This window comes from Garra rufa, chromosome 11 (genome assembly GCF_049309525.1).
Source record: "Garra rufa chromosome 11, GarRuf1.0, whole genome shotgun sequence".
Taxonomy (NCBI): domain Eukaryota; kingdom Metazoa; phylum Chordata; class Actinopteri; order Cypriniformes; family Cyprinidae; genus Garra; species Garra rufa.
The window spans coordinates 24236420-24248258 of record NC_133371.1 but is presented as its reverse complement, the minus strand read 5'-3'; the positions used below and the strand labels follow the sequence as shown (position 1 = coordinate 24248258).

The 11839-nt window shown below is 39.3% G+C and overlaps 1 protein-coding gene across 1 annotated transcript; it reads left to right on the top strand.

Moving 5' to 3' along the window:
- On the top strand, positions 1-10383 carry six5 (SIX homeobox 5). The gene is made up of 3 exons (XM_073850749.1): positions 1-717; positions 6513-7963; positions 8054-10383. The coding sequence occupies exons 1-3, from the start codon at positions 26-28 to the stop codon at positions 8761-8763; spliced, it is 2853 nt and encodes a 950-aa protein (XP_073706850.1). The 5' UTR covers positions 1-25; the 3' UTR covers positions 8764-10383.
- The last annotated feature ends 1456 nt before the right edge of the window (positions 10384-11839 follow it).

Sequence of the window (11839 nt, the reverse complement as noted above, 5' to 3'; positions counted from 1 at the left end):
TTGAAGGAAAAAAGTTAAAATAAAAATGGCTTCCTTGTCTTTGGAGTCCACAGAACAAAGTGAAAACGGCCCAAAGGAGTCCACGCAAGATGAAGCCAAAGTCAAAGAGGAGACGGATCCGGACGAAGTTTCAGAACAACTGCTCCAAACCTTCCAGAACTCGGCGCTCAGTTTTTCCACCGATCAGGTCGCGTGTCTGTGCGAAGCGCTCCTGCAAGCGGGCAATGTGGATCGCCTGTGGAGATTCCTCTCCACCATCCCTCCTTCGGCCGATCTGCTACGTGGCAACGAGACCCTACTGAAGGCCCAGGCTCTGGTCGCCTTCCACCGGGAGGAATTCAGCGAGCTGTACGCCATCCTGGACAGTCATGACTTCCACCCGAGTAACCATGGGTTCCTTCAAGACCTCTACTTGAAGGCGCGCTACAAGGAGGCTGAGAGGTCTCGGGGTCGCAGTCTAGGCGCTGTGGACAAATATCGACTGCGCAAAAAGTTTCCTTTGCCCAAAACTATTTGGGACGGAGAGGAGACGGTGTACTGCTTCAAGGAGAAGTCGCGCAACGCTCTGAAGGAATGTTACAAGATCAACAGGTATCCCACTCCGGTCGAGAAGAAGAATTTAGCCAAAGTCACCGGACTTTCTTTGACTCAAGTTAGCAACTGGTTCAAGAATCGCCGACAGAGGGACCGGACCCCGTCCGGTACCAACAGCAAAAGGTAAGCACTTTGCATTTCGATCGTCAAAGCAATATAAACAGTGATTTCTCTCAGGCCTGACAGAAACATTCTTGAGCCAAACTGAGAGATGAGAGCAGTAAACAAACCGCTATTGTGTGCGAGGTTTACACTAGAACGAGGGTGTAAACTAGAAATCTTGACATCTGAACAAATCGCACGGTCTGGTGGAGGTTGTTACATTCTCATTTTACTGTAAGCACTCTTAAAGGCCTAGTGTGCAGCATATGATAGATTGCTGGATGTTACAAACCCTTGAACATATTAGGAAACTTTTTGTTTGTTAGTTTGAACACAGATGGGCGATACAGATGCGAAAAAAGTTTCACATTTAGTCAAATTTGCCTTGTATTATAATTGTTTAATGAGGTGTCTGACAAGTGAAAATGACAAGGTGGTCTTAGAAAACACGGCGGAAAGCATGTTGCTTTGTTGTGAAATGTGAGATAGGGGCGCCAGGAGTGGCTCGAGTTTCCTGAACTTCTGCGCCACAATGTCTTTCTGTAGTCCATTGATAGTTAAATCTTAGGATGGAAAGGACAGGGTTTAAAAAAATAACACAATAAATAAATAAAAGCTTAATTAAGACTTAAGTGTACTTACAGTGGTTCCACAAAGTAGAACCACTAGTTTCTTTGTAGTCTTGTTTTGAGTGTGTGTGTGTGTGTTTGTTTTCCCTCATTCAAGTTAATGAACTTCATACATTTTAAAAGTTGTTTATTTCCTTCAGTGCAATTTGAATCGGCTGCCCCATAATAAACAATTGCAGTCACATTTTGTTAAAAAAATAAATTGTCAAATTGTTTATCTACATTAAAAGAAAACCTTACTATGTTCAAACTACAATTATAACAAAATATTTGGAAAGATTTAATAAAAAACAATTACTTTAGATGGAGTTGGCTTCGATTTGGTCCATGAGGCATAAATTAATAGAGCCAGAATATCTAAATTTTATTATGATCTCAATTATTCCTATTCCCTAAAAGCACATGTATGTTATGTCTGTGTATTTTCATCAGCAATATATATTAGAATTGACCTTATGCACGGAGCGTTCTTTAGAACTTCCGCATAAAGATAAGCCAGCTCATAAACTTCCGCTGAAGCTCATTTTATATGTGTTATATATTAGGTGGACACTCGTGAGACTCATCTACTGCCTCGTTCTTATCAGAAACTGAGAAAAAATATAATTGCAACATTATAAACAATGTTAGCGGCATGAACATTCAGTTTCATATTATTTAACAACATAATTTAAATAGCTAAATAATTTAAATGTGGAGCCTGGCAATCCCGTAATCTCCGTATCTGCATAGTTGTACATTTAAATGCTGACAGCTAAACACCATCATAATGTGTTTATGCTAACGTTAGCTAGCTAGCAATATTTCTCTTCAAGGACATCTTAATCATATTTTTGATAATCACTAACTTGCCTTCATAGTCATGAACACATTTTTAAAATCTTGCAATATTTTAAAGCCTTTATTATTTTCTAACTCTACAGCTGTGAAATAAAATGTACTTCAAGGACTCACTTTTCATTCATAAAAACGGCATCAAACGTATTTTTTTGGCTAAAATAAAGTGGAATTACCGCATATAACCAATAGATGGCAGCAGAGGATTATTTATTATTACTGCCTTTCAAACACCCTCTATTTTCAAGACGTCTTGCTTTTCGATTTATTATAAAATTACTAGTATAATAAATTGTAGTACTTTTACCGCCCTTAAGTATATAGTATAGCAAGTGCAGAAAGTCATTAAGCTCACACACAAACAGCCTATAAGGGTGAATTATTTAAATACTAATATAGTTCACTACAAATATGTTAAATGTTTATGGGATAATAATTGAACAATGCACTCAATATGAATCGATAGGAATTTGAAATACTTTATAAAATTGAATCTTTTAAAAATGTAATCTTTTTAGTAATCTTTTTATCTTTTGAGTTTTATCTTGAACTGTAAAATCTATTAAATAGCCTATATTTAACCAGCACATACTTGTTACTGCTGTAGTTTTGTTACTCTGTATTTAATCTGAATCATTTAAGCTCTTTTTTTGACATCAGATTGTCAGATGTTTGTCCGGTTATTACTGTCAATCATAGCAATGACTCGCGCATATTTAGCCGATTTACTCGCGAATTTTTTTAAATTGGCATTTGTCATTCTTGAAACGGTATATATGGACGTTTGGTCCTCTTAGATAAACAACACTTTTCTTCGATTGTGAATGTATTATGTAGAGAAAACGAACAAAGTACGCTCATATTACGGCACAGTACAGTTGACCGGAAATGACTGAGCTGGCTTGACTAAACAAGGAAGTATTCCGTGCATAAGGTCAATTAGGGCTGGGCGATATGGCCTAAAAATAAAATCCCCGATTTTTTCACAAAAAATCCGATGTACGATTTAAATCGATTTTTCCCCCCCTACTACTTTTAGCATGTAAAGAAACCCCAGCTTTTCCACAATATATATATGGGCACCATATATTTTGCAATATACATTGCAACTGCATCAGTGATCGCTTTCCACCAGGCCCCATTCTTATCATACCAGACACAGTAAATGTTTGTAAGACAAATAAATATGAGATGGGAGGAAAATATATATTTCCATGCTTTTCTCTTGCACTTATATCGTATACAAAAATATACAATTTTGAACACAGAAATATTAAATGATTTAAAAAACTGAAACGATCTGCCAGCAGGTGGTGGTAAGACACTGATTTAATTACTGAATCATATCATTCATTTGATTCGTTTGAACAGATGGTTAATTCAGGAACAAAGCAAGTGACTCTTTATGAATGGGAAATTGAATCATTTCACTAGATTCGTTTAAAAACGCACGTTCATTCATAAACGAAACACCGCTGTTTGAGTGGAGATGCGCAGCGGCTCAGCTGTGACTTGTTTCAGACCACTTTTGACGACGAAATGGAGCAAAATCAGGCAATAGTGTTATAGTCAGACAATGTAAGTCACTTGATAATAACTTCTTGTTTATTTAACTGTTATAATAAATCAATATCTCGTTTACAAACTCCCTTAAAAATGATTAAAAGCTATCACTCATCTTAGTTCGCAATCTCACAAAGCTCTATTTTAATAAACGAAGCTACTGCCCATTCAGTCTCTTATTTACACTCTCTACACTTGAGCAGGGGCGGCTGGCCCATGGTGGGCGATAGTGCATCGCCCTCCTTGAGCCACACGAAAAAAGAGAGGAGAAAAAGACTCTTATTTTGCTAGTCCTAGTCTGCATATTACGGTACAATCAACAGCCTGAATGTCACTTTCCAACCTAAAACCCCGCCCCCTTGTGGCGATCTCAGTCAGATTGAAAATCGCCCCAGCCGGTCTCATAGAGTTATATTGTGAGATTTTTTTTTTCACATTTTGAACCCTACAATGCATTTCAATGGGCACCGGGAGGGCTCGCCCCAACGTGATTTCGTAATACGCACTGATGCGTGCTCGAAGATGTACAGCACGCACGCGTAGCGAGACGTCTGAATGCATCGGCCATGCTTTCAATGGAGAGGGAACTTGTCAGGAACATGCCTGATTTTAATGAGAGGGTAATTGATCACTTTGCCTGCTTAAAAGAGAAGCGAGCAAAATTTCAATACAAGTGATGTGTGTTATTAAATGGTGAATTGTTTATGTTATCACGGCCGTAGCCAGCTATGAGGTCACCGAGGTCCGGACCTCGGTCATTTTTTATATTCAAAAATAAAATGTCAAGCTCTTCGAATGATTATTTAGCCGTTTAAACCACCTCATATCACATGAGTGTTTGCTGCGAGAAGCTAGCGCAGTGAACGGGGCTTGAGAACGCGTTGAGTGAGAGCGCGGGTGCAGCGGCCTCCGTTTGTTGCCAGATCCACCTATTATAAGTGTTTTTTGACTCGTTTGTCCAATTTAGTGTGACACTTTGGGACGTTTATAAAGTGGAAAGTTGAACGTTAGTTTTATGTCAGTGTCATTATTCTAACGTTATTTTTATAACTTGTTATAAAATAAAAATTCCCTCAGCTAAAAAAAACGAACTTTCCATGTAAAACATTATACAGAATAAAAAATCTTTCACAATCATCTACATGTCTGTCTATTTTGAAGTTTAGGCTATATGTAGTGCATTTGTGGGTGTTATTATAGCACAATTCTTAACACCTCACTAATTTTCAAACCCTGGTTATGGCCTTGTATGTTATATGTTGTATTCTCCAAATGTTGAATTTTAAATAGTTGTATTGATTGCATATTGGCAGCCAAATTTATACTGAATATGTTCTGGAAAGATTTGATTAATTACAGTTTTAATATGAGAAATAAAAAGTCTTTAATTGTAAAGCAGTATGGCTTTTTTTTTTTTTTTTTTTACTCTTAGAGGGCAAACTAGTTGATGACAATGTGTCTCTTGATGGCCATGGTGGAAGTGTTTCAGTGTATTTGAGACCATTGCGATAAATTTAATATAGCTATTCAAAATACTGTACAGTTTGTACAATTCATGCCTGATGTTGCCATCTAGGAACAGGGAAACCAAATCAAACAATGCAATGTAATGCTGTAAAGTTGGCTATCTGAATTTTATCATAATTTTACCCATTAAAGCGGTTATCTTTGCCAAAATCGGAACAGTTGCCCCCCCAGAGATATTTGTCAGGAGCCGCCACTGCACTTGAGATACATTAGTCAACGTGCAAAACACATGAAAACCTTTGAAGCTCCACTCAGCGCAAATACAAATATGCTGGTCAGGTCAGTCGCACATGGTGCTCCTAAATATTTTTTCATAGTCGTATGCAGTATTTTTTTTTTTTTTTTGCCCTTGAACTGCTGGTCGCACCGGTGCGACCTAAGATTCTTTTTAGTCGCACCATTGGTAAGTGAAATTGTATGTACTGTAATGTAACAGGCAAACTTGCTAGCAAGCAGCTAATCATGTCCCCTAATGACTCGCGTTATTTTACCAGAACGGGCTATTTGTTTTCCGTTCTGAATACAGAACGGTTAATTAGGCGCGCCATCATGTGGTCGGACAATATTGCCTCTTAATTATTCTGCCATTGGTCCAATTACAATGTATTTAATATTTTTATTAAAAAATCGCGATACCTCGATTTTATAAAGAATTAAATCATCTTAAAAACGTAAATTCGAATTAATCGAAAAAATCGAAAGAATCACCCAGCCCTAATTAGAATGCAAAAATACAATTTAGTTTTCCTAGTATGTTTATTGATCTAAAATACATTTCTGAAACATTTTGCATCAGATGTTAGAACAACATTCAGCAGCCATTTATATTGTACATGCATGCAAATATGTCAATGCACTCTTTTTTCTATGATTTGCTTATTGCAGCACATGCACAGAGTGACTAGTTGGCTCAATTTTTGCACACTAGGTCCGAAATTGTGTTATATGTTACAACAGTGTTATATGTCGGCACACTGCCCATTAGGCCATTGGTGACTAACGTTTTAGAGGCTGCGTATAAACGTGATTGACACAACATGATGTCACTCTTTACAAGTGCACACATAAAAGAGTATCAGTGACCATATGTGCTGCAAGTTAGGTTCACTGGGTCTGGTTTTGTAAATAATTAAAATTTCTCCTCTAGTGATACAACTGTCAAAAAAACTTTAGATGATTGATGGTAGAAATCCATAGAAACTACTTTTAGACTACATTTAGACCTATTAACCAAATGTAATGTTTCTGTCTTTTCTTTAGTGAATCTGATGGCAACCACAGCACAGAAGATGAAGCCAGCAAGGGAGACCTGGAGGATATTGCTGACAAACCTGCTGCTCAAGAGACAGGCAGCTCCAATGCTTCTCTGATATCTCTCTCTGGTGCCCCTTGCAGTACTGGTCAGCTTATTCTCAACAGCACCGGGGGATTCCTTACAAGCTCTCATCCACTGCTGCTTAATGGGAGCCCTATACTCTCGGGTGCTGGAACGGGGGTCATCATCAATGGGTTGACACTGAGCGATGGCCACACAGTCACTCTCAGTCCTGTTACAGCTAATGCACCATTGCTACTAAACGGGGCTCAAGTAATCACCAAAGATGAACGGGGCATTAATGACATAGAGGCCCAAGGCAGCCTATCCACTGTGGTTTTGAATCCACAAGCCAGTCTAACTAGCACAATACCTCTCTCGCTTAGCGAGGACACAAAAACACCCAGCAGCACCATCTCTCCATTAGATTTCATTAGTCTTCCAGATGCCTCTCAATCACTGCCTACAAACTCAATGTCCTCGCCTATTATCTCTACTTCTGTCATCTCTCCCACATCTCTTTCTTCGGTGGCACTGGCCCCAAATAGTATTCCTGCATCAACAGCTGTCTCCATGAGTTCAGTCATTTCCAGTCCTATGGTGCCGCTACAGCCCACACAGCCACCTGAAATTGTTGTATTAGGAAAAGCCGATCCTCAGTCACCAACTCGCTGCTCCATCTCTAGCCCTCAAGTGCTGTCTTTACCCCAGGTGGTACCATCAATACAGGGCGTTCCAGTTTCTCAATTGATGCAACATCCATCTGGGGCCACCGTGCCATCTTGCCCCCAGCTTGTTCCAGTCTCCCCAGTGAATTCACAATTACCCCAAGTCTCCATTTCTCAGTTTCAGACACAGACCTTGCACATCGGCCCAAGACTTGCGCAAGCACAGCCTCAAAATGGCTTTACCACAATAAGCACCAGTAGTGCTTTATCACTCCCCCAGATGGCTGATGGGCAAGTGCTTACACCTCAGCTAGGAGATGAATCTACTTTAGCCTCCCTTCCACAGATACAGACCTCCATGGGTACACAAGTCATTCCCATCTCCTCCCCGACTCAAGTTGTGCCCATATCCCAAACCAAAGACTCAGGCCAACCTCAGCTGGTCCCCCTGTCACTGCCTCAACTTATGCCTGTGTCATCCATCGCAGGAACTCCAACTGGAACCCTGTCCTTCCCTCAGGTGGTCCCAGCAACTCCATCTCTTTCTATTCCATCACCCGGAGGTGCTTTCCAGATTCTGACATCCGGATCTGGAACAGGATTGAATGTTGCCCAGGGACCGATACGCCTTAGTCCAATAGGTCCCCCTCAGAGTGTCCCTACTGGTACTATCCCAGGTGTTCAGCTTCTCAACTCTGGGGTGATTCAGCTACCTTCTGCCTCTCCAGGTAGGTCACAAAAGGAATTTGACTAGCAGTGGAAAACAGGTGTTTATTTTGTTCTGAAATGTGATGTATTTCTTCTGTTTTTATCTTCAGGCAACTTCCTACTCGCAGGTGGCATTGGGGGCAGCCCCATCCTAAGTGTTCAAAATGGCAAACTCTTCCTCACTATCCCAGCTGGCATCCAGTTTGCCAGCATGCCTGTCAAGTCCGTCCCAGACAATTCACTCCCAAGCAACAGTACCCTTGATCTTCAATCCTCAGCTGTACATGCACTTGAGAATCAACCAGCACCTTCACTCACTGTTCAAACCTCAAATTCACTACAATCATCTCCTTTGGGGTTTGTTGGCTCCTCTACACTTTATTGCAGCCCTGAGCCAGGGACAATTGCCAACCCAACCCCAGGAGCCTCTCCTGACACCCCAGACTCTTCCAGCACTCCCACTCCTACAAGCGTCCTACAGTCCCAGCAGACCCTTAGCCCTGATAGCATGCTCCCACTCAGTCCAATATGTAGCGGTGTGGCAACTAGCCACCAACTCTCCCAGCCAGGCTGGAGCCCTGTCCCACTGTCCTCCTCTGCTGGTCTGACATTATTTGACATGCGTGGGAAAGGAGACCTTCCAGAGGACCCCGCTTTGTTGGGCTTGCCAGGCGGAGAGTCCCTCCTGTTGGGCACTCCTCCTCCAGGCGAAGATGTGGACAGAGATTCTCAACTGGATGAGGTGGAGGACATGGACGGGGACTCGAAAATTCTTACACAACTGCAGTCTGTCCCTGTGGATGATGATCTGGGTTTGTAATCGCCAGTCCTTTTGACATCCTACCGGATGCCAAATCTCAACTTGCAAGAGTTCGACCATTCGACCATGTCCCAGAAGCGAGAGGAATTATGATTTTATAACCTCAGAGGTTTAGAGTCTTTCCCTACTCTTCCTTGTGTAGATGGAGTTATAAATAGTGGAATTATTCAACCTAATAATGGAGTTGTGAAAACCATATTTGCCAGGGCATGACTATAGAGGTTTAACTGCAGTAGAGGAGAGCACTGCCATTTGTATAACCAATATTCACCTCTAGGAATCTAAGATTGTGTCTACATGTTTTTGATGAAACACAGCTTGAGGCTTGTTACAAGGGCTTACATGACTTCCTAAATGGCAAGAAGACACTAATATGTCAAAGGCAATCATGATTGTTTTATCTGGGAGTGAAGAGCATGCAGGAACACCTTCTTTGTGCCTTACATTTTTTGTTATTTCTCAGTTTTATAGAGTATATGACTCTGACAAGTACTTTTATCTTTTATCGACAGAAACAAGTCATATAGGTTTCCCTCCTAAAGACAATATAATAGAGGTACATACATGTTTATGCTGGTCCCAAACCTGGTGTCTTGGAGTGAAATGGGTCAACTCATTCTAAGTATAAAATGAGTCTGAACACGAACTAGGCACTGACATCCTGTACAGGTGGCTCATAAAGATATCTGGATGCACCAACAACACCCTGCGCTGGGAGAAGGAAATCAGATAGAAGATTTCAGTAAACTCACAACACTGGGTGGAAGATAAGACTTGGATGACAAACTAACCTTTAAATGTGCATGTGACAAATTGTACTACATCCTCACTGCTCAGTTTAGGTGCTGTTTTAATAGTTTTTTGTTTGGTTTAAAGGATTAGTTCACTTTACAATTCAACTTTCCTAATAATGTCTCACCCATGTCATTGAAGAAGTTCATGTCTTTCTTTCTTCAGTTGGAAAGAAATTGATGTTTTTGAGGAAAACATTTGAGGATTTTTCTCCATATAGTGGACTTCAAAGAGGATCAATGGGTTGCAGTTTCAAAGAGTTCTACGCGATCCCCTTCGAAGGGTCTTGTCTAGCAAAACAATGTCATTTTCTAAAGAAAATATACATTTTAATACTTTTTAACAACAATGCTCGTCTTGCACTAGCTCTGCGTCCACGACTTTACGCATTACATAGTCACATCGGAAAGGTCACACATGACTAAGGCAAAAGTACCGTGTACAGTGTTTACAAAGTAAATGTGCAAAAACAAATTTTGAAGTTGGAGGACAAAATTAGATGAGATGAGTTTTTCAGCCTACCCTACCTTTGTAAACCAAAGTACACAAATGAAGAACTAACTAAGCATGACCTTTCCATCGTGATTACGTAATGCATGTCGTTTGTGGTTAAAAAGTATATACATTTTAATGTTTTTTTTTTTAGAAAATGGCTGATCATTTCGCTAGACAAGACCCTTATTCCTTGGCTGGGATGGTGTAGAGCTCTTTGAAGCTGCATTGAAACTACAATTTGGACCTTCAACTCCTTGATCCCCATTGAAGTCCACTACAAGGAGAAAAATCCTGGGATGTTTTCCTCAAAAACCTTAATTTCTTTTCGACTAAAAAGAAGAAAGACATGAACATCTTGGATGACATGGGGGTGAGTAAATCATCAGGAAGTTTGAATTCAGGAGTGAACTAATTCTTTAACTTTCAATTGGCTTAAGTAGCTGAGTAGATGGTTTCAAACATTACACTTTGAACACAGTGAAGCACTCTATTTATGTTGTTTTATATTCCATGTATACAGTATCTTAGAGAGTAAATTCACAATGGCACACTAAACAGACCATGGAAATCCTGTACTTTGTAGTATGGCAGATAATTAACATTGGTTTCCATAGATAAACCATTGAGCTTACCCAAGCATTCCAGCTCATTACCATAAAACTGTGTATAAACCTAATAGGCTTGAGTGTTTGAAGGGAACTGAAGTACTGAATACATGTCTATGCAACTGTTCCACATGAACCCTAAGATTTGTTTACTGTTCAAAACAGCCACTTCTTACACTACAAATCCACCATGTACATATACAGTGAAATGTTTTTGTTGTTGTTTTTGTAAAAATCAATTATTTTAATTGTAGAATTTCCACAAAATATATTTTTTCCTTCCCCCCCCATTGAATTCTTATCAAATGCAATTTAGTCTAGGTGATTCAAAGCTACAAGTATGACTCTGTATATTTTGCACATTTTATTGTTTTTATTCATGAAGCATTTACATTTTTTTTTTCTGGCCCTACAAAATTTGGTGCTATTTTTTTTAAACCATTCAACTGAACAATAAGGCTTTTGTGGAATATTTGGCCAGTGAGATTTTGACAGGTGCGCAGTAGTCACCCTTTGTTAACTCTAGACTTAAGTATACCTGTCTTTGTTTTTGTTTTTGCAATATTTAATGCATTTATCAATCATTTCAGGGTCATTGAACCTTGAAGCTGTTTCCCTCATTCTAGCTTAGGTTTTGTAGCGTCTTTGATTTTTGTTTTTTTTTATAAAAGTGTTTGTATTTTACACAATTATGTTACATAGGACTTGTTGCATTGACTCGCCAAAGGTTTTTGTTTTTCTTTCTTTCTTTCAAGCACCTGGACAATGTTTTAACTTTTTTTGGAAAGTAAGGGAATGTGTGCGTGAGTGTATGAGTTTGTTCTTGAATATTGTTATTACTCCTCCAGAATGTAATGATTACTATGTTAATGCACATGTATTTTAGTTAGTAGAGTTATATTTGTTTGTTCTGTTCAATACTTTTGCTTCTCTTTCATGTACAAACAGAAAAATATGCAGCTGATCAAACCAAAGAGTTTTTTTTTTTTTGATCATTTCATTTAGTAAAGGGAGTTTTGTCATTATTGTAAACGATGTCTCTTTTTATAGAGATGTGTTTTGTATCTTATAGTTATTTTATTTTTTATATTCCATTTTGTGATATGTAATAAACATATATAATGACATCTGAATGCTTTTTGGTTTAAATTATTCTGAAGTTATTTCAATATGGGCCATTCTTC